This window comes from Perna viridis, chromosome 3 (assembly GCF_037379345.1).
Source record: "Perna viridis isolate PV_CMFRI_1.1 ecotype Kerala chromosome 3, ASM3737934v1, whole genome shotgun sequence".
NCBI lineage: Eukaryota > Metazoa > Mollusca > Bivalvia > Mytilida > Mytilidae > Perna > Perna viridis.
In genome coordinates, this window is record NC_142447.1 from 15,933,013 (window position 1) to 15,960,431 (window position 27,419).

Here is a 27,419-nt window from a genome sequence, read left to right on the forward strand (position 1 = left end):
AGGTATATTACCCTATGTTTCCTATTAAAGGAAAGAATTCAACATTCATATTGCTTTTAACTGGCCATTAACAAGAAATGAAACATGGATATACTGTGTTTTCATATAATTAATGTAAATGAACACTTCACGTTGGCTGTTTCTACCCATTAGTCCAATTCTCAGTGATGAGCTCTTTATACATAGGTACAGTTAATGGCAGTATTTTTGTATAATATTACTAATTAAAGTATGGATTTTAAATCATGTGCAACAACTCGGTTTGATTAACTGTAAATAAGTTAAATGTATGGCCTAAGAAAATAATTCCCTCTAAACGGAATATTATAGGTCAGTCAGAAGACATACTGGTTAATCTGTCGATTTAATCTCATAGATTATGTAGCGGATAAAAGATTTAAAATCATATCTGTGATAGGGAGTTCTGATATTTACAGTGATTCCAGTATTTTCTAATTCATGTACCCAAGGACTAAAGTGTTTTTAAAATAAACCTTAATCTTATGAACAAATTTTATGTCTACTTATGTGAATGAACATCAACCTGTTTTTTTGTTGATTAGAGATTTTTCAAAACAATAGGGAATATATTTATTGTGAACTTTTTTTTTTTCAAAGGTAGGGTTTGCAGTGTACAAATTAAACTTTTAGCTTTTAGACCTCTCTAATTTGTTAAACTAGAAATGACAAGTAAACTTTCTGAATAGTATCACTCAATCAGCTTGCCTGAAGTGCGGGGGTCATGAGTTTGATCCCCAGCCAATTGACACTAAAATTGGTAGTCACTGCTTCTCTGCCAAGCACACAGTATTTATGGGGATAAAGTGAATATTGATTGACTCATGAGTCAGAATATCGTGTTCTAGTGCTATGCTATACCTGTGGGCTATAGCTATAGTGAGGTAGTAAAATAAAGATCTGGTTCAGTGTATAAGACTAGTATAAAGCAGGGTGTTTTAAATTGGTCAGTTTTTTTTTCATCCTGGAATACATGAAGCATCTGCCTTAGGACAATAAGTTATAGGCAATCAATCTGTTAGTAGAGACAGTCTTTCACAATCCCTTCTTTTCCTGGAGCTTACCTTATTTAGAATTAGAACTGGGGTAAATAACCAAAAAAAATGTGTTATTTTATTTATTTCTTATTCTTAAGATAGATCATACCTAATATTTCTAGTAGATAGATTTCCCTAGTTCTTCTTGAAGATGACCTTGAATGAACATACTTTAGAATTTTAGTCTAGAAAATATAGGTCACTGACCTTAATTTTGAGATATTGGAGCCTTGATATAGGCATTTTTTTCACTATATTTTATATGGATTCTGTAGGGAATTTTCACTATTTTCAATATTAAAAACACTGGTAGATAAAGTTTCTTATAAATTTATTTAACGAACAATTAACTGACATTCTTTCATATTTCAAAAGGGGTCACCAAACTCTTTTTCTTGTAATATTAAAACAACTGTAACTCCCATTACATTTCTATAGAACATTTTTTTAGACAATTATCTCCCTATGAAAAGGGCTTTTTTGCAGTTCATATTTTAATTTTACCAAACAAATGTTTATTTAAAAAATTCTTTAAAATTGTTTGGAACAAATTATTTATACATCATTTAAATAGATAACACAAAATATATACCAGTATGCCCATATGATTGTTCAAGATGACAGAAAAGAATGCCCTATGTAATAGGTATTATATACCATAAAGAAGTACATGAAAAATCATTGTGTAACCTGGATATAGTATACATTGTGCTCTATAACAAAGAACTGTAGTAGTTTTAGGCAGAGTTGTAACAAGGAAAATGTTTGTCTTTGACAGACAGACGGACAAACAAGACAAGACCAAACAATATCACTTAAGCTAAACAATATGAGTTTGACCCAAATTATGTAATCCAAATTAATTTTGGAGATAAATTTTCAAGTTGAACAGGGTATATATTCTACTTCATTTATTGTTTTCCTGTCAGTTCACTGGCACCACACTGTACCCTATAATTCCACTTGTAACAAGAGGCTGTACTGTAATCATTTTGTTTACCTGTCCATTGGTTTGTTTAGCACATGTTCCAAATTTTTTTAATTTTTGACTTTTTCTCATCTTCTTGGTGGGCAGAATTATTTTCATATTAGAAACATTGCCTTGACATTATAACTTTTATATTGTCTCTTATTTTTTGTGAAGCCCGAACCCAGCTGTCCTTTAAGGAAATCAGTGATATGCTTGTATCATTTCAATTTCACTTAAGCCTTTCAAGCTTTCATTTGAAACAGAATGAAATCAATCCAAGTTACTTTGATGCTTACATGAGTTGATGTAAAATGCTTAATACAAATGTTCCAGTGATTTGTTAGAGTTGTGTCCCTTACCCTAGGTTTACCTCCTTAAATTAGAGTTCCCCTTTTTTTTTAAATTAACACCATGAACTATAAATTTTGTTTTTTTTTTTTGTCTTGGCTACTATTAAGTAAAGTGATTTAAAATCTAGAACAACTCAATTGCCATCATAAATTAACTCTTATTTCTTATTTAAGAGCTTTGCTAGGACCTAAATTTCTATTTGATTGGACTTAAACTTTGTAAATGTGGCATATTTAAAAATTTTGCCCAGTTTACTTAGTTACTGCTTAGCAAAACACTTTCTGATAAATTACAATGCTTTATGGATAAAAATAAACTTCAGTTTTTAGTTCTGCTGGAGCCAATATCCAGTTGCATGAACTAGATAATGTTAAGGACAAGTGGGGTTGTGGGGTTATCCTCTATAGCACATTATGACATTCAACTTCTTGTTATACCTCACAAACAAAAGTATGAAGCAGAGATTGTAATGCAACTGTCTGTTCATGCTTTAATTCATCTGTCTTTTAGAAAATCCCTTATGATGTTTTAGGATTGCACTTTCATGTCGGAAAATTAATCTTCATTTTGAGTTTTTTGAAACCTAAAATTAAAAAAAAAAACTTAAAACACTGTATGAAATCAACATCCTTCTATAGGTTTAAATAAAATTGGTGTACACTTATTCTTAAGGTCATTGGTTGAAGGTCATGGTAACAGGTCAAGGTTTTTTTATATATAGGAATGAGATGCCATTTCATGCATCTCCTGGTTAGCAACATCATTTTGTTATCATTTAATTGCATGTTCTTTCGTTTTGCATACTTACAGTACAATATTTCTAAATTATGTTCTTAATTACATAATGTATGAATTTAGAAAAAAATTCTATTCTTAAAAGCATTTTTTTTCCTTTTACAGACAATAACATTTAGTGCTACAAATATAAGAAGTTATCAACAAATAAATGCCTTATCTAGTGCCAGAAGATTTGACAATTTAATTGTAGAAAATGAAGGCAACCCCATCACTAAGTTCACATTATGGAGGTCATATGTTGTCTTCAGACTTGCTCATTTTGCCTTGAAGAAAATAAATGAAATGGAGGTAACTATATATTTTATATATATTGTCTTACTTAGTGTTTCATAATGACCAGTTATGCGGAGTATGAGTATATTGTGAGATGGTTTAAATTCTTTGGACTGACTTAGCATTTTTGTTTTACTTTTAATATAAAAAAAATGCAGATTACAATACATACTGGTAGTGTAAGCAAACCAAATCATTCTTATATTTGAAAAAGAGATGAAAACAATTAGAATAATTAAATAAAAAAGTCACAAAACTGTAACAATTTATCCCTCAAAAAAAAATTTAAAAAAATAAAGTCATGTATGACCATTGTAAGTGTGCATGTCTTATATGGATATAAATTTGAGTGACCAAAAAAAGGTAATTTTGTCCAATCAGATTTCATGCTTTTATATGAATTTATTCATAGTGATCATTTATTGATTTTAAATATATTGTAGGTTACGGCAGCTGATATTGTCAATGCAGAAAAGTTATATGGTCCTGTATCTCATATAACAACTTCACAACTACCACAATCCAGACTTCTGTCACTGGTTGGTGAAGCCAGGTAAGTTCATGTTAACTCACCACTTGTTCTGTAACTGGTCAGTGAAGCCAGGTAAGTTCATGATAAATCACCACTTGTTCTGTTACCGTTCGGTAAAACCAGTTAAGTTCATGTTAAATCACCACTTGTTCTGTCACTGGTCATTGAAGCCAGGTAAGTTGATGTTAATTCACCACTTGTTCTGTCACTGGTCGGTGAAGCCAGGTAAGTTGATGTTAACTCACCACTTGTTCTGTCACTGGTCGGTGAAGCCAGGTATGTTCATGTTAACTCACCACTTGTTCTGTCACTGGTCGGATAAGCCAGGTAAGTTCGTTAAATCATCACCTGTTCTGTCACTGGTTGTCGAAGTATGTTAGTTCACTTGTATTCAATCAAGTACTTGGTAATGTCACTGATGAGCTAAAGCTTGGTATGCAGAAAATAAAACAAATTGGGACGGCAGTATTATGTGCAATTTTTTATTAAGATAAACTCCTTGTACACATCTTGGTAAAAAACTAGATGTATTAGTTTGGATATTTTTTGTCACTCATTATAACAAATTACTCTTCTTGAGATGTTTATTCTTCCCACGACTCATGCAAAATGCTCACCTAATGCATGATAAATGAACGCTTCTTTCATGTGCTTAAACAAATGCTTCTAATGTGTATTTAAAGGAACCTTCCCAGTGTGGGTTTAAATGCACAATAGACTAATGACGAAAAATATCAATACTTATAATTAGTGAAAAAAGAAAAAAGAAAAAATTATTTTTTTTTAAAAATAATAAAAAATGTAACAGTAAGAATATAAAAATATAATTGACAAAAAAAGCAAATAATGAGTTACAAAACTAAACGAACACTTGTATTGCACGTTTAAATGAATACTTGAATGGTGTGTTTAAACAAACACCTCTATAGGGTATGTAAGTCTCATCACGTGACTCCGTGATTTCATGAGAATGGGTCCTCATCTCCCATTCAAATGCATTGAGATTCGTCATTAACATAGCATTGAGTTCAATGTTAAAAGCAAAATATCTTTTTGTGAAAAAAATACTGATAAAAAATGACAAATATCTAGTTCTACTGCATAAAAATGTTAAGAAAAGCATAAAATAGAAGACTTTGCATAATGATACAGTGTTTTAATTTCGCGGAAGTGAACAATAAAATGCAGACCGGTCTTCGGATTTCAATAGTTCTACATAAAAAATTCCGGAAGGAAAACTGAAACCAGAACGAGACTTACCAACCCTATTGTCAGTTTAAACGAAAGCCCCTATCATGTGTATTAACAGATGCTTGTATCTTGTATTTAAACAAGTGCTCCTATTGTACGTTTAATCAGTCTTCTATCATGGGTCTAAACACATGCAAAATGCTCAGCAAATGTAAGGAAATGAAAATGAAAAACCAAAATGTTTCAAGGAGTGTATTGCATAGAACCAATGGAGATATATATTATTAATTTCCATCTAAGCCAGTTGTAATAAACTATGGACTATTATAATTTTTGTTTCCAATTTCTCCCTCTGTTTTCCTATTGTGTATTTCACATAATATCTTAATTGAGGAATTTTTCAAACTTGCGAAAAAGCTCTGAGACTGTAAGAAGTAGGCCAAGTCCACATTTTTAAATGGTAAAAAATTTCATTCCAGAGTAATAGCCTTTTTTTTTTCCCCAAAATATGGAAAATAAGTACTGTTTTCTGACAAAATTTGAGAACAGATATTTTCAAAGGTGTGGAAGCAATAAGGTCATAATAGTTGGCCTTAAGATTTGGAAAGATTTTATAGTTTTAATTTACCAGTACAAAATTTGCAGAAAGAAGGACCAGGGAACACATTGAGCATGTGAGCATGGTCACTTATATTGTACAATGTATAATGTCAGAGTGGTTCTGTTTCAAGGAAAATTTATTACATTCATTCATTTAACAACAGAATACATTAAAATAAGATTATCTACTTTGAACAGTGTACTATAACATAAAAATTAATTGTGAACTTGATCTATTCACTTGGCACATTTATTAAAGTAAAATGATCTGCTATCAAAAGAAAGGTTTTATGTAAAAATTAATTGTGATTGTATCTCTAGCATGTTAAGGCTTTTAGCTAAGTAAATTATTCAAACATTGTATATCTGGAAACCTGCAGTTACCTAGGGCTTTTGTGCCATCTATTTTTGAAGTCCTTGTCTGATCTAAAGATAAAACAGCCAGTCATGAAAACAGATTTCAATGATACACATTAAGTGTTTTAGAAATTTCTTGATTGTTATTCTATAAAGAGTTATTTCCCTTTGACTTGTATTGAATCAATATTATGTGGTGAATAAGGTCAATGATAGAAAAACCACAAAGAAAAATTGTACCAGGTCCATCGCATTGTATATCTTGAGATTTAAAAATCTCCTTTAAATGGAGTCGGGGCTATTAAACGGGACCTACTTATAATTTTTATAATGGCTTTACATTAATGTGAACCTTTATCCTCAAACTGTATATCTCTCATTTTACAAACCGGACCTCTGTACTAAAGACATTTAATTGGTACCTTAAAAAAATCAATACTTGTCATATTTATATGCGCTTTGTGGTTGATTATGGCTATATTTTAATTTATGGGGAGTTCTTGGCAACATGGTGTAAAATCTTTTGAAACATAATTTCTCACTTAGAAATGGATAATCACTTTCACTGGATGTCCAAATTTTAAATTCAAATTCAAATTATTTGTATGCAAATTTCCAGTGGATTACATAGGTGTCATAATTTTTTTTAACGCTATACTTATTTTGTAAATCTACCATACTATTATTGTGAGAAATTCACAATTTTTTTTCCAACTTGACATTTTATAAATATGATAAGACAAAACAGTTCAATTAGCATGGGACTGGTATATAATCTTCTACAAACATAGGGAAATCCCTGAAAATTCCATGATTGACATCTTTGTATGGCCTTAAAGTGATCTTCTGTGTACTTCAAAGGAAATTTTGAATGTGTTGAATACATTGATTAGAAGTGTTTCTTTCAAGGAGTCCTTCAAACTTTAATTGGGATGTTTGGATTAGTCAAGTATCTTCCCGATGGCCTTTTAAAGCAGGGAGATATTTGATTTACAATTGGTCAGATTTTCTTTGTGTAAGTGACCTGCAGATAATTATAACTTTCAGGATTTGGAATCTTTTCAAACAATATTTCATTTCTAAACCTTTATGCATTTATTTTGATTCATCAGTTCTGAAATAAGTTTGACAAATACACTTACAGAGATGATATGTGTATTTAATTAAGGATTTAAATGGAACATTCATATATTGTCAACTGACCTGTAAAATTCAATTGAGGACTGAGAAATACCAAAAAACCATACAAACTATTTATCTCTAATTTTGCCTCTTTGACACATGTATATGTTTATTGTTATACACAATATTTGTTGAAACAAGGCCCAATTCAAATCAGTAGTGATCAGGGATTAGTTTTGACTTTTAAAAGCTGGACAAATCATTTTTCGATGGATTTGATATTTTGTGTTGAAGTTTAGTGGGGGATCTGATAGCAGTTACGTCGATAGATCGTCTTATTACACAGCAGTTTAGGATGTCTTGCAAACTTGGGTATTGTTTAAACGTGCGACTTAATTGATTTCATTGTTCTCAAAGGAATAATTTGTTGTTTAGATTTGTTTCTGTGATGTGATTTATTGACGGTAGAATTTTTAAAGTGCTATTAATGAAGCATAGATAAGGATGGAAGTTGTCGAAGGTGTTTTAAGCCGAACACATACTTAATAAAAACGGAAAGTTGGTTTACGTTAGTTTGTCACGTTCTTTGGACAAATATCTGTTTGAATGAAACTATTACACAGATTTTATACCTGGTTTCCATAGTTACTAATTACAGTAATTTTGGTGCAATGATGATCTTTAATTGGAATTATTTGTATAAAATTCTTTTCAAAGTAGAATCTGTGGATTAATTGTAGTTAGTTTGGATTTTTTATTACAAATAATTGACCGGGCAGTTGGATGTATATCTTTATTGAACTTCTTGGGATTTTTACGTAGATATTAGATTTCTGTTGTTCAGAATGGTTATTCATTTTAAGGTTTGTCTGAATTACAAATGAACATGCTAAGGTTTTTGTGCTAGTGATGAATTTATTTGTCATAAAAGTGAGAAAAGAATAATATTTATATTCAGGATGTTTATCTCTTGTGAAGGATATAATGTGGCAATTCTGACTGGTATGTGAATAGAAATGAAAATTTTGAATGGTACTTGTTACCATGACAACCTAACTTTTTTTATGGCTTCACATAATGTGTTTTGACTCCGACATAACCATTTTAATGAGTGATCCAAACTATATAAAGATGAACTTAGCTTATGTTCCCAAAAAGCAACACACGATGAAGCAACAATCACTAGTCATGACCTCAAGGGAGGCAACAACAACAGCTAGAAACCACATCGGTGAACTAACCAAAGCATTTGCTGCTATCAACACAAGTAAAATTGAAATCAAAACTAAGCCCCCTATTAAAAGGAGTTATTCTGTGACTCCGACTTCCTCATCACAGGGGCTAAAGTATCCAAATGGTATGCGACCATCACCCAATGGTCGTCTGCAAAAACATAATTGGCATAGTACTAATGATCTGACAGCTAGAGGACCGACTGAACTGTTACCATCTCCAAAAATTACAAATGATCCGAGGTTCACTATACAAAATGATATGCTTACTCCGTCTCGTCTTCCTAATGAGGTCATTGCTGCAGCAAAGAAAATCCAAAGTGAGGTTTTGGCCTCTACTCACTATATAAAACCTGACATTGAGCAGAAGACAATTCAGTACAGTCAAAATGAGTTATTTCGGAGGAATAACGCTGAACAAGTTTACAGGAAGTTGACTGCCTCTGAAGATGGTGTGCTTCAAAAGTCTGCTTATTTTCATAATAGTGTTTCATCAAAAATTAATAGCGGTTCAAATAATGTTCTTCAAAAACAGGCCTTCAATGCATCACAACAGCCTGTTTATAAGTCAAATGTTCAGCAGGATGTAAAACAATCTGTTACTCTCAAACTTATCTCTGTTCAGTCTGCAGATGAAGTTACTGGTCATAATCAGTAAGTCGCAAAATAGTTTCTTACTTTTCAGTAAAAAGGTGTCTTCCATCACCCAATGTAACTCTGATTGCCTTTTATTTTGTGAGATGTATAGTTTACTCTGAAAACCATTTTAATTAAAAAGATTAAAATTCCCAAATGGCTAATAGCTTTCAGTAAAAGTTGACAAAATAAATATAGTAAATTTCTTTTGCCATAATTTTCATTTTGAAAGATTGATTTCCATTCACATTACTATAGCAGTTCATCAAGTTTGAATAATGATCTAACTAACAATTATTTGTGAAGGAATAAATTCCATTATATATAACTGTATTTTCTTTTTTTTTTGCTAAGTTAGAAATTTCTATGGTGTTCTTGTTTTTATTCTCTACTAACTGATCATGTTTGTTTGTAATGTTTGTATTACGCTACTTGTATATGAAAATCTGTCTGTCCACATGCATGGTGTAGGATCTTAAGTAGTAGTCTTTTTAAGAATCATGCAAAATCTGTAAAACATGATATATCTCAAAAAAGGCTACATATTTTTATTTTTGATATTGAGTTGATTTATGGGTCTATATTATTCATTCAAATCTGTCTGCTCTTAGGAGATAATCAACATTGAAAATCCAATAGATTCTATTGTATTTGAGTGTCATTTACACAGTTATCTCCCTTAATTTTGAAATCTACAGTGTATTCTATATAATTTTTATCTCCTAAGAGCATGGGGTATATGAAAAACCAACTGTTAATTTCTGTTTACTATGACATTTCAAACAAAATATCAAAAATAAAAATATTTAGGCTTCTTACCCATGAATCACATTTTGCATGATTTTTAGCCAGAGTACTACTTAAAAACTCCAGGAGGGATTTCAATGGAATTTGATCCTACATCCTTGTTCATCTTTAAGGATGGAAGTTCATATTCATTTGTAAATGTTTTCCATAGCCATTTCTTATAAAGTTTTTACTGCCTTTAAATACAGAAAAAAGGAGGGAGTTATGTGATTCAAGTGCAACTGTTTATTGTCCCAGTTGATCAGTTACTTTAATGTATATATTTTGATTTGGTAAATTGATAGGTTTTGTAAAGGCTTTGATGGTTGAAGCTCAAATCTTGACTGATTAAATATCCCTTAACTATAAGAAATAGAAAACTAAGCACCGATATAGCTATGTAAAATGCATTTTTATGGATGAGTACATCACAATTTTACAAAAAATAGATCACTTTTACAAATTGTTAATGTTTGATATAATAAATTAGCCAGTTTCAAGTTTAAAGAACACAAGTTGCCAAGTTGTACATAATACTTGATTGGTAAGGGGTTAGATCGTATAGTAAAGAAAATCAATACTTTCAGATTATTTTGACATTCCATATGAATTTATGCAAGCCATAATTTTTTATTTCAAATGTGAAATGGTGTAATAAACTAAGATATATTACAGAATGAAACCCTTGACTAGAATTTATCCGAATTAATTCATTTAAATATTGAATATAAACGACTGTTGTTTACACCCCATCAGAGTTTTATTGTATGGCAATATACCTGCCTTAAAACATGAGTTTGTTGTTCATTAAATGGCTAAAGTCATAATTAATGATTTGATTTCTTACAGACGGAAGCAAGTATTGTCCCTCAATGACGACAAGTCGAAGAAGTTGATAGAAGGAAAGTTAGACAAATCACAGAATGATTTTGTGGGAAGAGCTGGTCTGACACATCATAACAGTGAATCAGTCAGCCAGAAACAACAGGTTTGTCTATTTAGAAATACAAAATGTACTGTAAATTGAAGTATTTTGGTTGCTTTTTGTTTTTTTGTCAAGTTCTTTATCAGATAAACATTATCCAGCATTATGTACCTAAAAAATTAGAAGTTGATTTGTGCTAATTTTGCCATGATTAAAACTGGTAGAACTGGTTTCCAGTAAATTTTTTTTTGAATATTTGAGAAAATTTTTTATTTCTTTATTTTGATTGGGAAACATTTTAACTACTAAATATTTGAAACATTTATAATGGAATTTTACATGTCCTAAGTGATTTTATTAAAACAAAAAAAGTCAGTCTAGCAAAATATTAAAGTACATATATTTAAATGCTTACTGGTATTTAGATTGAAATTGTTATAAGTTTCTATAGCAAACAGTAGAAATTTCACACATGAAATTCAAGGACACTTTTAGACTGTCTGCTTCAACTGTGTTTTCAAAAGCTTCTTGTGTACATGTCTAATTTTGAAAAATACTAATAGTCGATTTTGTTCTTCTCACCTGCTAAATCTTCTATATAAAAGTAATTCTCTAACCTCAAAATACTTTTATAAAGTCAAATGAATCAAAGATCAGAGGAAATCATTACCTCTGTCCTTTTTTATACTAATACTTGTGATGAACACACTAGCTGGTATATTTACATGCTACTTGATATCAAGTGAAAACATCCTGTAAGTGAAGTAGCCAGAATTTTTTAGGGAGTTTGGAGAGGTGTTATGTGGACGTATAGATTCTCCTTAAGTAATGAGTGTTTTGAATTCTTTCTCCACTCTCTATGTTAAAATCACAATTTTACAATAGAGAGTGAAGAAACAATTTAAATCAAGAATAGGCTGAAGGAGAATGGGTTCCTCCCATGAAATTTATAGAAACTTGAAACATGTAAAATGGCGGGAAATCTCTTGCAAACAAGGTTTTGTTTTAATTTGGAATTATTTTGTAATTAAAAAAATGACCCAAAAATAAATTTGTAAAATGAACCCTTACTAAGGGGGTTAGTCATGCCAGCATGGCTAAGGGGTAAGGTTAGTGAATAACAAAAAAACAAGGAATACTTACTAACACCCCCCCACCCCACCCCCCTTAGTCATGATGGCATGAAATGGAAGAGAAAAAAAGTTTCCTTTAATAGTTTTTAGCTTGATTTAAACATAGAAAACCAGTTATATAAGATACTTTAAAAGGTTTGGTTTTTTTTTTCAAAAAGATTACTTTAGATCAATGAAATAGCAAAATGTATAAGGGAACAATATCTAGTTGAAAAATTCTTAAATGTTAAAATCAAAAGAATCTGTACTGTGTTTTTTTTATGTTAAAAGTCTGCTAGTTTCTTAATATACATGTATATTTTAAGTGTCAGTGGAGTGTTTATTCAGTTGTGAGTACCTGTGTGGTCTTTTTGTGGTGTCAGTACAAGAAATGTATTAGTCAAAATGATTTTACAAAATACTACTTCATTTTAGTTCAGTTATTTACCAAAGTAAATGTTTCAAGATATAGCTCCTAATAAAAATCCTTTACTGATGTTGACATACAAATAAAGCTGGAAAAATTATTGTGCTAGCAAAACGCAAATCACTTGTATAATTATACCTCTGCTCTGAAGGAGAGGAGGGTTCACTGTATTACCCTTGTCCTTGTTTCCATGTGTCCATATCAAATTTTTTCTGTCACAATTTTGCCATGATGTCAGTATGCAATAAGTAGGATCAGTTTTTGAAAAAATTTGACAACTTCCTGTTTACCAAGGACTTTGGTTATTTTTTTTAACTTTATATTTTTTTAATTTGAAATTTTTATTTCACTTTTCTCAGCAAATACTCATCCCAGCAGCTTGAAATTTTGACACATTCTTCCTGTAGGCATGCCATATGGTGGGTTCCTCTCCCAAAATTTGTTTTTTCTTAAATTGTGATTCAAAACGGGAGCCATTGCTCACAGATTTCTTGTTCAATTAAAAAATTAAAATTTTGCCTGGTAGATTTCTTGAAAGCTCATGTGTAGTCAAATCTTCAAAATAGTTGAATATTTGTCAAGGGGTACCTATTGTAAGTGATTGTGCTTGCTTTTTGATACCAGCTTTCTGTTTTGTAGAACTTTCTTATTTTTTATTATATGACCAAAGTGAGGGTATATCTAGGACAACAATGTGTGCAACTCAATGGTTTGTCAGGTCTCCATATGTAGTGTCATAAATAAATATCTTGCTCAGAATTTGTTTGATACAGTTTTGTTGTGGTGACTGGTTACAGATAGATGTTTTTGATGGCTGGTTTTGTTTGTTTGATTAGAATCATGTTTTTACGGTTATGGCATCGTGATCTGAAGCATTGAACACAAGCATGATATGGCATGAATGTTCAATATTGACTCAACTTCATTGTTTTGAGAAATGTACACAGAATTTATTATCTGTTTTGAAATGGAATTCTGCTTTTCCATTTCAGGATTTCACTATTACAACTCATGTTTTTATAGTGTATTAAACTCTTCCAACTGTGAATTTTCAGGTTTTTTTTCTTTCAGAAATAATGTCTAATTGTAGACAGAGCTTTTTGGGTTGTCATTAACACAAACCATTCAATGATTATATTTTTTAAATTGCTTTTCAGTTTTTTATATGGATTAATATTTACATGATACAAACTTTTTGCTTTCTGTTTTTAGGAACAGAGTGCTAGAAGGAACTTTGCCAGAAGTTATGTGAATGAAATAACAAAGGAAGCAATATTTACAGACAGAAAAAGGAATGAACTGTTAAAACAGTGGCCTATGATTTTCCATGAAATGGTGTATTCTGCTGTAACAGATATGTCTGACATGCAAAGTTATATGAAAAAATGTTTAGAAGATTTAGAGAAAAGCTAGCACTAGTGGAAAGTTAGTTTTTATTTATATCTGCCAATCGGCTCGAACAATGTGCCAGATTTTATGTCTTTCAATTATTTTCCCAGTTTGCCTTCATGAACTGTTCAAGGGAGGTAACTCATTGCCATGACATCTGGGAGAGTTGAATCATGGGATGCCAGTGTAACAATAAGATGCATGGATAAATAACCATGGTCTCTGAACTCAAACTGGAGGACGTGTGTGTAATTGCAACCATGATGTAATGACTACAGTTGCATCTTCAAGAGAAATTTTAATAACATTCCAGTATGTTGCAAAAGATATTTATTAATCACAATAATTTATTGTACAGGAGTGGAAGATTTTGGTGTAGGGGAAGTGAAAGCATCCCTTATTGCCAATGGGGTGAGACTTAAAATTTTTGGGATAAAAATAATTTTTTAAGAAAAACAGATTTCATGAAAAAGCGTACATTTTATCCATTTTTGGTGGTGGTGAACACACCGCCAACCCTTCTGAATTGACCACTGATGAATGACATTCATGTTGAAACAATCCATTCGTAAATGTAAATGTGTTTTACTGTATGTCAAGCAATATTACTTGTCTTATTGTTCAGAATGGTCCTGTAAAGTAATGAAAGCCATGGATATTGGTAGATGTATTCTACAAGCAAAATCTGGTAAAAAAATACCATTGAAAAGGTTAAGTATCTATTTTCTAAGTTCACAAATGATTGAGTTAAACTTCTTGCTATTTTACATTTGGAGCTTAATTGAAGACTACAATTTGCATTTATTTAAAAGTATTTAAAAAAATAGTACATAAGTTGAGTGCCATGTATTTTGGATATTCAAGCTTAATTTAAAATATGTACATATAATTACCTCATTAGGCTCGAAAGTAGAAAATTTAGTTTGCTGAAGTTAGCTTGCCAATCAACTTACTGTTGGAAAAATTTGTTACAGCGAATAGAATAGTTAACTTCAGGGGATAGAGTTGGTTTTCACTCAAACGAACATTACCTGATGAACTGCCTTAGGTTTTCAACTGGACCTTTAACTTTCTATAAGATAATTCAGATAGTAATGGAATAAAAGAAAGTTCAATTCTTTCATTTTTGATCAATTTCCAGTGAAGACAAGGTCACGTGTTGCATTACTGGCAAAGCCAACCAACAAAAGTGGTAAAAAAATAGTGCATTGTACTACCATATTTCAGAAAAAAAATCTGCAAAAATTTCTTCAATTGAACCGCACTATTGTGTGTGTCTCTATTTTATTATTCTTAGCAATTATACAATATTTTATTTTACTGAGGATTTTATTTTGAGGTAATTGTTTTTAACTGGCATGACACATATTTTCACATGAGAGCATCAATTTGCTTCATTTCTCATAGTAATTCATTCATATAGTTTTAATAATTTTAAACGAAAGAAGTAGTTTCTTGCACTCATGAATAGTGGAGATATGGGATATTTTCCACTCCTGTGAGAGATTCTACATCTTTCCCTCGTTCCACTATGCTCTACTTGGTAAAAGTCAGAATTTCTCACACTTGTGGAAGATATCCCAGATCTTCACTACACACTCGTTTAAGAACCTAATATTCTTGTTGACAGTACCTAAGGTATTTCATCAGTTAATGATCATGTAAAAGGAAGGACCAATTCTATTCCATGAACATCATCATTGTAAGTGCTGTAGTAAGTCTACATCCTGCCTTGTAAACCATTTACCTCTGGTTGGAAACTACTTTTATGTCAAGTATTTCATCAGTTGTTTTTTTTTTTCAATATGTTACACATAACAGAAACAGTATTTTGTGACAGTTGACTCTGGATGTTTACATAAAATTTGATACAACAGAACAAAAATAATTTTAAACAAGACAATGCAGAGAAATTTGTCATTTTTGCATCTGGGAATTGAGAAATAAAAATTTTGTGTCAGTCGTCTTTACATTATAATTGTTCATTGTCTGGAAATTGTTGGTCCTGTAGATGGATTGAGTTTCCATTGCTATCAGTTCCAACCCCATTTTTTAGTTGAATGGGCGTTTTCACTGAGGTTCTATTTTTATGCAAAAACTTTTGTGAAAAATTGACCTCTGACATCATAGTGCTTTTAACTTTGATGATATGTACATGTATGTATCGGCTTAGTGCTACTTCGATGTATCATCGTTATGTTTGACAGACATGAAAGATATGATAGAATGACTGTTGAAGTGTGTACAAGTTATCTTTAAGGAATTTACTTGTTGTTGATATATTTTTTTTTCTAAATAACTATTAGGTTTTTGGCATTAGAATCAACTGAAACGTAATATTTTATAACTTTAAAAACTGGGAACATTGGTACATGTTTGTACCTTGAACACCTATGATTTTAATGAATGTTAAGAGTGGAGTTTGTTCTGTACATGTAGCAATAATATTTTAAAATCAAATGCTTGAAATTAGAAATAGTTGTGACCAATTCGTATGTCAGATGCATTTTTCTAAAAGGCAAGGGAGATAACCCATGTTTTGTTGATAATTCAACTGTTTTTTTTGTGCTCAATTTTATGTTATTGTTTATTTTGTTATAAACAGTTACAATGCCAGACTGTTAAAATCATATGCTAGTATTTATTTTTTTTTCTCACTTATTTCACATTATGAAAATGTGGTAATTCAAATTATCACTGAAAATAAAAGATGAAAAAAAAACAAAGTGATTTCTTGCGTCATTTAAATCTCATGTGCTTGGTATAGCTTATACCATGATTTTGTATTGTACATTATAAGTTTACCTTCCTGCTATCTGAAATGATGGAAAAATTAACTGATATGGTGAAACGCAACAAATGCTTCAGCTTATAATTTTAATCTGAGAGAGTAAATACCTTCAGAAATCTTTTTTTGTATTTAATATAAAATATGTTCAATTATTTAGTATTTTTCTCAGAAAATATGGTAATTATGTGTGAGAATTTCCAGGTATGGGAAACACAGTCTTGTTTTTTAAAGTTAATCATATTTTTCAAGTGTAATCACATGAAACTAATAATAAAAACAACACATCAATTCAAATAGCCATATACAACTACAGTGTATACCTCTTAAGTAGCACTCCTGCTAAGAATCATGCAAAATGTGATTCATGCTTGGAAAGCCTACATATTTTAATTTTTGATATTTTGTTTAAAATGCTTTAGTAAACAGAAATTAACATTTGGTTTTTCGTATAACCGGTGCTCATAGGAGATAAAAATTGTATAGAATGCACTGTAGAATTCAAATTAAGGAAGATAACTCTGTAAATGACACTCAAATACAATAGAATCTCCTGGATTTTCAATGTTGATGATCTCCTAAGAGCAGGCAGATTTGAATGAATAAGTATACATTTCATAGTATAGACTCATAAAACAATTTAATTACAAAAATAAAAATATGTAGCCTTTTTTGGTGTGTATCACATTTTCAGATTTTGTATGATTCTTATAAAGACAAAAGACAGCTACTTAATCACACAGCCTATTTGTCAAAAAAAAAAAATTATACAATAAACAGAAATTATTGTTTTAAGTATCAGCCACATGAAATTCAGACACTGCCGGTGGTACATTGAATCATAGTGAAGAAAAACCCACCAAACAAACGATGCTTTTTCGTCTACATATATTATACTTTCACATAACAATAATCATTTCTGCATTCAGATCTGCAAATTTTAGAAAATCATGCATTTATCTCCCACTAAAATCAACCAATTGAAACCAAATCAAGAACAATAACTCTTGCAAAATGCCAATTTCCTGTACAATCTATATAATTTTTATCTCAAAAGTGCAACTAAACGAAAAACTAACTTAAATTATGTGATCTTTAACTGTTTCTGAACCAGAAATAAAACTAAATTCGGTGAATTTTTGACATGCATGAATCACATCCGGTCTGATTTTTATAAAGACTGATGCTTAAGGTGTACTTTGCCAAATAATATGCAGATGATGCAAAAGAACAGAAATAGAAAAAGGAACAAAAAGGCGAAACACAACAAATGCACCATCATAAAAGTCCTGTAAAGATAGTAAATACAGAGATCACAAAAAGGTCTTCAATGAGCGTAAAAGCTCTGTAAGGCTCTGACAACAAAAGTAATTAAATCCATGTGACAGAATGATGACACTACTTAAAAAAATAAACGACGCAAAAACATATTAATGACAAATATCTTCTGACTGTATATTAAATGTACCCTTTAATGTAGGGTCAAAAATTAATTGAAACAACAGATAAACACACCATAAAATTCACTCCGTAATATATCCAATTCTCCTTCATGGAATACCACAACTTACATTTACACAAAATTACATATCCAATGAAAGAAAACAATTCCTCTTTAATAGTTTGATTTTTTTTTATGTCGGCTTAAATTTAGTAAGATGATTAAGAAGTATAAATATCCTCTGCTTTCAGATGGGTATCAAGGGAAGTCTCAGAATAAAACAAAATATTGCCCTCAACTCAAGGTGGGGTGCCCCAATATAACCTGAGTACAATCAAATTATTTACATTACCATACCTTCACACATTTCTGGGGAAAACACTAAAATATACTTTCTGAATAAGACAACCATTGAACATTGAATCAACTGCAGGAATAAGGGTGGGAGTTGGACATTGACATTATGGGCACCTTTTATCTGGATGATAACCATTCTCATACCTTCAATATAGCAGATCTTTTTTGTGTGTCATGCTGTACTGCAAGGATTGGCAGAGTTGTTCATCTTGTAAGCTTTCTCATGCTGATATCTCTTTGTAAAAGGAAGATTTGTTTTGATAATATATCAATTAAGTTTGAATTATAGTTGAATGCAAAATTTTTTTCATGAGTTGTTGCCCTTAGATGTTATTTGGCTACAAGGCCTTTAAAAGCCCATTTACCATGAGTTCATAGAGGGGTTTTTGATGGCAATGGAAAGTTTTATAGGTGATTTTTGGCAGAATTATTATTGCTAATATTCCTTGGTTGGCTATATTGCAACCACCTGGTCCATCTAGTATATTATTCTCAGCTTCATTTGGAAGGAATACTTCGATATTTGGAATATTAATCTTGCATGTGTATTGTCTCTTCTTTCAAGGTTCCTTGCTTATCTACTTCCTATAAACTATAATGACTAAAGGATTTTTTTTAAGTGATGCATACTGGTAATAGAAATTTTTGTAACAGATTTTTAAGCTTCAATTGGAGGGAAGATTTTTGTTATATTGCTTTTGCATGATGACCAATACTGTGTCTCTCCTTCGCAGGTTCCTCAATTATTATCGACGGTCTATATACGGCTCGTATACATTATGTTCTTACATAATTCTTGCAAAAATTTGAAATGCATGGTTGAGTGGGGTCTTTTAGCACAACATAGTGTGCATCATCTTTTTTCTCTTTGAATTTTGAATTCTGCTCAGATTGACCCACTAGTGTTCTCAGACCTACTTTATAATATGTAGCAACTGATTTTTTATCAAAGAAATTTTCACAAATGTTTATGATTAGGATTATGAAACAATAAAAGGGACTTGAAGAGTTCTTTTTTTATTAGGAAAATTTCAAAGTGACAAGAGTTATCAGCTCCTGAATTGGAACATTTGCAGTACATTTCATAGAACACCACATTACTCATTTAAACAGATATAGCAGTTCTGTGCTTCATTTCTCTTACTACTTTTTAGAAGAGATGAAGATTTCTTTACAATGCCCAAGAAATGAAAAAAAAATGAACATATTTTTTTTTAAGATGGATTTATTCCTAAAAAAGTCATACTCATACTCAATATGTTTTCAATATATTTTATATATCAGAGATCATTCGTACAAATTCTAAATGCAATCACTTATATCATTAATATCACTTTTTTTCTATTTCATAATAAACAGTTTTCACAAATTAAATATACAGTACATGTAATATATAGTGGTTGAAATACATTCACTTTCATGGTTTGGTTTAACAACAGACCAATTTTGTATGTTTGTTATTTACTTGTAAAATATTATGTTCTAGGTACATGTATAATAAAAACATTAATACAAGTATTAAGGTGATCCTAATTGTGCATTTGTACAACCTCTACTTCCACAGGCACTTATTTTTGGCCAGGGTTTTTAAATACATGTTACATTTTTCATCTTAGTACTGTAAAATGGAAAAGTTTAGAGAGATTTTTTTTCCAAAATATCTATAATTCAATATGAAAAGAAAAAAAAACCCAAAAATTTCCAATTTACAGCACTCAAGTTAAACCAGCAAATCGGCTGATTAATTTGCTTTCATTTGTGGATAGACAAAAAAGACTGGCAATTTTTATTTACATAAAGCAACTGTTGTCATCATGTACACAAATGATGTAGCACTATATCTCAAAAAAGTATTGCAAGGACTATGTTAATCGTACTCAATAAATAACAGGGACTACTTTCATTTTATAAAATGATGTATGTATGCAGTAACAAAATAGCTTTAATTTCAGTTGTAATAATAATTCTACCAAGTAACAACTTTACAAAAAAAAAAACAAAAAAAAAAACAAACCTATATCACATGCCAAAAAGCTGAATTCATAAGCAAGTATTAAAAACACATTACCAGGAAGCTTATGCAACAATAGATACAAAATTTTCAAAATTAAAAAAAAAAAACAAAACAAAACATTCAGCAAAATCTGAACTCCCCATAAACCATGAAGACATTTTTATTAAAAATACCAAGAATCTACATTTTGTATTATGATATGGTGTCATGAAAATTAAAAAAAAAATGAGTAAGTAAAAATAAATAAATTAAACACTATCAGGAGTTGCAGATTTTTCAACAGCAAATGGTTCATCGACAGCTATAGATCCACTATCGGCAATAACGACTTCTTTTTTGGGTTTATCTCCAGCAGCAGTTGGATTAGACTCAATCTTCCTTACAACTTTCTGTAAAAAGTCAATACAAAATATATGTTAAATGTGCACATTAAACAATGTCATATGGTAAATTATACCATTAATTCTGTTACACTCCTTGAAATGTTCACGGTTCCTATTTTAGCATTTCTTTATCATGCATATACATATCGTTTTGCATTTGTTTAAACACACGATACAAGCATTCGTTTAAACGCACGATAGAAGCGGTTTTTTATTTTTGTACTTTATTTCCATTATTCAACAGTTATTTTTATATTATTTGCTATTATTAATTTAAATATTTTCATTGATTCAATTTTCTATTTTTTCTTTCGTCATTATTTGTAAATACTATTATTTTTCATTGTTTGTCTATTGTGCGTTTAAACGGACGCTGTGAGCATTCGTCTAACATGTGTTTAAACGCACGCTTGGAGCATTTGTTTATCGTGCGTTTAAATGCATGCTGGGAGCATTCGTTTAAATGCATGATAGAAGCATTCATTTATCGTGTGTTAGGGTAGTGTTTAGCCTGTGTTTAGGTATCATGTTTGCGGGAAACCTAAAACATCTCAAGAAGTGTATTATTGTGAATTGAGGGATCATTTTAGGGGATGACTGACCTGTGTTCCCTAAAATTGACAAGGCATGAGTTGATAAAGTAATGCAAATTGATTCTAGTAGAACATTAAGTTAACAAAACATAAAAAACACCTATCCTTTAATTCAGTATGGCAAGTAATAAGTTTGTTTTCAAAAAATTTCGACTATCTATGCTTTTCATCATCTGGATCCTCTGCTGATAAAAATGAAAAATTTACAAATGAAGCTTAATACAACTTCAGAAGTTAAACCCTGAACAGTTGGGATAAGAATGGACTCAGCATGAAACTTGACATTTCAATGTGCACTGACTTGAAACTCACCATTCCTTCAATAATTTTTCCAAAAACAACATGTCTTCCATCAAGCCACTCAGTTTTTTTGGTGGTAATAAAAAATTGAGATCCATTGGTATCTTTTCCAGCATTAGCCATAGACAACCAACCAGCACCGTAATGTTTCAGCTTGAAGTTCTCATCAGCAAATTTTTCTCCATAAATACTTCTACCTAAAATGACAAAAAAACGTTATGTATCTTTTTACAGGATATTTTTCTTATTTTTCCATTCAGCTTTTTGCTACTTCAAAGTTTGAAGCCATAGTTGCAAATTTGTGCACTAACTTCTAATAGTGGAAACATAAAAATCTACTGCTAACAGTCGTAAATGGGCCTCCACAATGCTTATTTGCCTCTAAGACTTCTAGCAGGAAAAAGACATAAACATGATAGAACCTGTGTATATTTCTGCAAATCAAGAATAGATAGAATTCAATGTATAACTAAAAATAACAATCCTTGCCAATGAAACGAGTATTCAAAATTAAAGGTAGAATGTGATGTCCATGAAAAATTCTCCAGGTCTATAGTTTGAGTTTCATAGTTTCTTTATGATGCATACCATTCCAGTCAACCATCCCATATTAGGGGAGACTCTCATAAAATCAATGAAAAATTCAGAATCTTCCACATAAGGATGTAAGATCTGTGAGAGTTCTTTGAATAAAATTACTATATTTGCTGTGAAAAATACTAAATAACTGAATTTTGACTAAAAAATTTGGCTTTTACATCAAAATCATGTGCATGAGACCAGTGTCAATAGGGGAGAATCTCCCACATGCACAATGATTAACATCCATGATAAAATATTCAGCACATCTAGAAGGTTTTTGTTATAAAATTAGTTGTAAAGTAGGTAGAAGCAAAAAGAGATTGGTGGAGGACTGGAGGTACCTGTAATGTGTTTTAGTAGTAGAAACATTTTGCACGTTGTTTTAATAACTGACCTCCAGTGCCATCTCCACGAGTAAAGTCACCTCCCTGGATCATGAAATCTTTAATAACACGATGGAATTTACTTCCCTTGTATGTTAACTTTTTACCATCTCTCTCCTGTCAAAACATGAATATAGCATGAAACAATTATTTAATTTACAGCAAATGAAATAGTTAACTTCAGGTAACAGAGTTGGTCTTTTTTTATTGAATGACCATAATATTTGTAACTTATAAACTTATAAGGAGATTTGAATTATTCCATAGATATTTGAATCTACATCTATAAGCAAGTTTAAAATAATTTCTTAAAATGATGAAAGCCTTTCTTGGTTTAGATAGATAAATGACTAATCATTACTGTAAACACCACTTTATTTTACACCATATGTATACAAAAATATTCGGGCAAACTTAAAATAATTTCTTGTTTCTCCAGTACACCCATCTCTATTTTGAGAGTTCCTCATAACTAACTTTTATTACCATAACAACAATATAAAACCAAAGAAAGCACCCTTATTGCTTTTCTTATATCTCCCTCCATTGGTCTTGTATTAATTCTCTTTTACTTTTTCATTCATACAGTATTTTTTAATTAGTTGGACTTTTTCTGTTAGTATTTTTATTACATAGCCCCATAACTTTTAATAAAAAAAAAAAAAAAGTAACCAAAAGTAAGAGTGCAATAAATATCTACAAATCGCAATAATGCAAATACAGCAACAAATTTATAAAAGCATAAATGATAAAAATGCATTTTGAACACAGTTGAGATTTTATAGTTGAGGAACATAACCTGTTTAGTAAAAATATTCGCTTGCAATATAATTATACTACTCAAAACAATCTTCTGCAATACTTTTGCAATATAAGTAACCCATAATATGACCCAAGTTCTCTGTGCAATAGCTTTGATCATATTACATGTACATGACGTACCTCAGTTCCTTCTGCAATAGTTTTAAAATTCTTCACTGTTTTAGGTACTGTTTTTCCAAAAAGTCCAATTACAATTCTGCCAGCTTTTTCTCCACCAATTTCTATATCAAAATATACCTATAAAGTAGAAAAAAATTTTAACATGTTAAAATCAGTTTTTTTTTTTTTTTGCTTTGGTCTCACTGTTACAATTTACCCGGAAGAGAGGAACATATTTGATTTTTAGCCCTAAGGACTCTTGTAATGGTATCTTAATCTTAGTAGTATAAATTTCACCTTTAATTGAACTACATTGATTGAGAAGATGGATTTTTAGGTCCAATACCAGCTGATCTGCATTGAAGAATACACTATGTATACCTGTCATAGGAACATTCAAACACCAAATTAAATGGTTAGAAGGAAAATGATCAAACTGTAAATTACATGTTAATTTTGAGATGAAAACTTGTACCAAAATAATGTAAATACTGAGAAAATTCACTGCAATTGTATCATGTAGGACCTGTCCTTTAGTGAAATTGGGGTTTCGGGGGAATCTAGAAAACAACTCATTAAAGGCCAAAATTGACGTACCAAGCCAATTACTAATAAAAGTGGCAACAATTACATGTATGGCCATCTGGCAAACAAGAAAATTGGAAAGTGAATGAAGCAATATTTGTAAAGGTATTATGAGAGGCACGGGGAACAAACAAATATTATTTTATTGTGAGCCTGATGGATATCAAACCATTACAGTTTAAAATCAAAGACTGAAGTCTTCAAAGTCGCTAATTCTCAAATATTCTAAACCACTAATTTTGACTTACTTCCAACACCCAAAATGGCATGAATGGAATATGCTTTAAAATCAGGTGACTTCCCCTAGATTCTTGGTGCCTTTGATATAATTACTCTTTTGTAACCGTGATGACCAGAATGATTTTCAATCAAAACATTTGGTTACCAGGAAGTGCGGGTAATGTTCCTCAAGTTTCTCTCAAATTGTTAGCAATCTTTGGGTCACATTTCATATTCACCAGGGAAGTATATATATATTGGTGCCCTTATAATATATATGACCTATACTGTCAATTGTAATGAGCCTGGGTGTCTGAATCAATGCTAACTGATCATTTCATCTTTTAATGCAAACTTCCGGTTCTCAGACAAGCAAAAATACACAAAGAACATGTGTATGACATTTAAGAGGTACATTTTGATCTTATATGAAGCTAGAACTATGAAGCTATGACGGTAAACACGGCATCGATCAGCAACTTAATGTGGAGTAGTTAAATATGATATACATGTAGTTAAGCAAATCATATGCGAATGAAAAGTACTGAAATTATGAGGGTAAGAAGATTAACCACCTGGGGCATACAACCCTGTTGCTCTGTGGGCAAAGCACCCTAGCCCCTTGCCAGTGTTCTGAGTACTATTTAGTCACCTTCTACGGCAAGTTTAGAGCTGATGCAGGCCTATCCTGTAGACATCCAGACCTGCATGGGGCAAATAGTCCTTGAAAAACGTTTTCACCATGTACAAATGTATTGTATGCAGCTTTTATTGATAAGCAATAAATGTATATGTGTATAAACAACAGACACTTCAAACAAATGGGAGGGGCATGGCAACAACCTCTGTTGACAGAAACGAGTGCATGTGCCAAAACCCATGACTAGACCAGATAATCAAAACATTTGCTTTAGTAGATAAAAAAAATCCCCAAGCATCATCTGCACAAGCTTCCTAAATTAATATCTACCCCCCACCCAAAAAAAATAATTCAAGCAATAGTACAAACTCTAACACATTTCAAGCTGGTTGGGCAGCATATTCCTTCACTCTATTGCATTTTTTCCTTTGAACTTTCAAACTTACGCGAAATCTCATGCATGGCAATTGCATCTTGATTAAGTTGAGAACCTGACAGCCCTGTTTAGTACAGAAACTGCAATTAAAATACAGTTGATGTTGTATCTTTCATTGTAAATTGTGTGGTCGCTTTCCACGATGGCTTAGTACAAGTTGAATTACACAACGCTTATAAGTTAATAGCACGAAGTACACAACTGTTTGTAACCCCTCCCCCTTTTTGTAGGTTTCTTTGTTACATGTACTAGCATCTACTCACTTTGTCAGTTACTTTTGGACCTTTCGCTGCATTCGTCATGAACGCAGGGACAATAAGAATCGTGACGATGCATCCCAATATCATCGTGAAAACGATTTTCTTCCTCCTCAATAATTTACGTGTACACTCGTGAAAATTCAGGTTGCCGGTTCGTAACACGGTACAAATGAGGTGGAGTGATTTGATTGGCTGGATATGTTTTACAAAAGTAATTTTGGGGGTGACATTTAAAAACCAACTTATAAGGGGCGTAATCATTAATCAGAGACCATGAATTAAAATTAATTACAGGTCTATGTATTAATGAAGGGGAAAATATAATTATTTCTCAAATCCATACTTTTCCAAGAAAGTAATTCCCATCCGATTTTGTATCTCCTTTTAAATATTTAGTAGCGGATCAAGAAATTCCGGATGCGCGTGTGTGTGTAGGTGTGTGTGTGTGGGGGGGGGAGGGGGCTTTGGGCGCTTCCGTGCTTCCCATTTTTTACTGAGGAAAGCATCAGTGGAGTCAACATGTACATGTATCCCCACCCACCCCTGGATCCGCCTGAGAAATTTTATTTGATTTCAAACTTGGTCGTGTTTTTCCTGGAAATTTTCTTCATTTTCCTGAACATAACCTTTTCTTCTTTTCTTACCCGCGGATAAATCAAAATGAAAAAAAAAGCTGAGTTGTATACATAATCCGCACCGAAATTAAGCGTAATACGGGGTGTGTAGAGCAACCGAAAAAATGCCTCCACTTCTATCTTGTTTTTTTATGCAAAAAACAACCCCATTTTCATTTCCTTTACAAAGGAAATGTTCTCACTCAAGCTGTTGTACGGTGTTTAGAGTCGGAATTTTTCTTAATTTAATACACAACTTTGGCACATTTGAGCCCCTTTTTCTCCGAATCTGCAACTGATGTTAGTACTAAATCAACTTAAATGGGTTTTTGTGTTTTTGTTTTTGTTTTTGTTTTTGTTTTTGTGATTCATTTTAAAAGCATCCCTAATAACTATATATTATAAAACCTGCTCGCGTGCATTTTCGCGGGAAATTCACAACATGACAGAAATTCTTCTTTCTCACACCGAAACAATATATTGACCCAACATATTTTTACATAAAAAAACTTTTAACAATTTTAAATAAAATGATTTGACAGAAGTTTCAAGAAAATTTTCACCCGATCAATGATCCCAGTTTTATTTCAGTTCATTTATCGGTTTATAGAGACCCTATTAGTCGTTTCTTTGTCTGTATTAGTTATTTCGTCTTCATTTAACTTACAATAGCTGCTGTAATCATACTAACCAATGATTTCACTTCTAATCAAAGTACTCATGTACTATCAATTTATATCGATCGTTTGAATTTTTACACCTCAGATAATAATATGGCTTAAAAGGAAAGTACGGATCATTTCTAGTGAGGAAACATTACGTAGTCATGCATTTGTAAGGCACTAGAACACCTACAGCTCCATTATCATAACATGCACATGGCCAAAATACCTAAATAGAATGATTACTATAAAAAGCAATATCACCAGACCACAGACTAATACGATTTCAGAGTAATGCATTATCGAAATTCTTGTGCCATTCTCTATGCAAACTTTCATTTTTGTCATCTCCAGGCTTCCGATGTCACAAAGCGGTAACCGTAATAAAATATACGATACAGTGGGTCGTTCATCAGAATGGTTTCGTTGGTTATGCTATCTTTCTGTTAAAAAAATAGCAAAAAATATGAGTGCAAATTTATAGC

The 27,419-nt window shown here is 31.4% G+C and overlaps 2 protein-coding genes across 18 annotated transcripts in view; one reads left to right on the forward strand and one right to left on the reverse strand.

Annotated features, from left to right (window-relative positions):
• Positions 1-20,356, forward strand: part of LOC148621170 (leucine-rich repeat-containing protein 49-like) — an 87,372-nt gene extending 67,016 nt beyond the window's left edge. For 16 of the 17 annotated variants that reach the window (XM_088575261.1, XM_088575262.1, XM_088575265.1 and 13 more), the window contains 4 exons: positions 3,277-3,462; positions 3,891-4,000; positions 10,753-10,891; positions 13,580-20,356. In XM_088575261.1, coding sequence (XP_088431387.1) covers positions 3,277-3,462; positions 3,891-4,000; positions 10,753-10,891; positions 13,580-13,780 — 636 coding nt within the window. In that variant the 3' untranslated portion in view covers positions 13,781-20,356. Of the gene's footprint in view, positions 1-3,276; positions 3,463-3,890; positions 4,005-10,752; positions 10,892-13,579 lie in introns of those variants that run through there. The other variant, XM_088575280.1, reaches the window with a different exon arrangement.
• A 119-nt stretch (positions 20,357-20,475) lies between these two features.
• On the reverse strand, positions 20,476-25,813 carry LOC148621172 (peptidyl-prolyl cis-trans isomerase 5-like). The gene is made up of 5 exons (XM_088575281.1): positions 25,662-25,813; positions 23,540-23,656; positions 22,609-22,714; positions 21,645-21,829; positions 20,476-20,745 (listed from the first exon to the last, which is right to left on the reverse strand). Exons 1-5 carry the CDS (start codon positions 25,743-25,745, stop codon positions 20,605-20,607), a joined length of 633 nt encoding a protein of 210 aa, XP_088431407.1. The 5' UTR covers positions 25,746-25,813; the 3' UTR covers positions 20,476-20,604.
• Between the last annotated feature and the right edge of the window lie 1,606 nt (positions 25,814-27,419).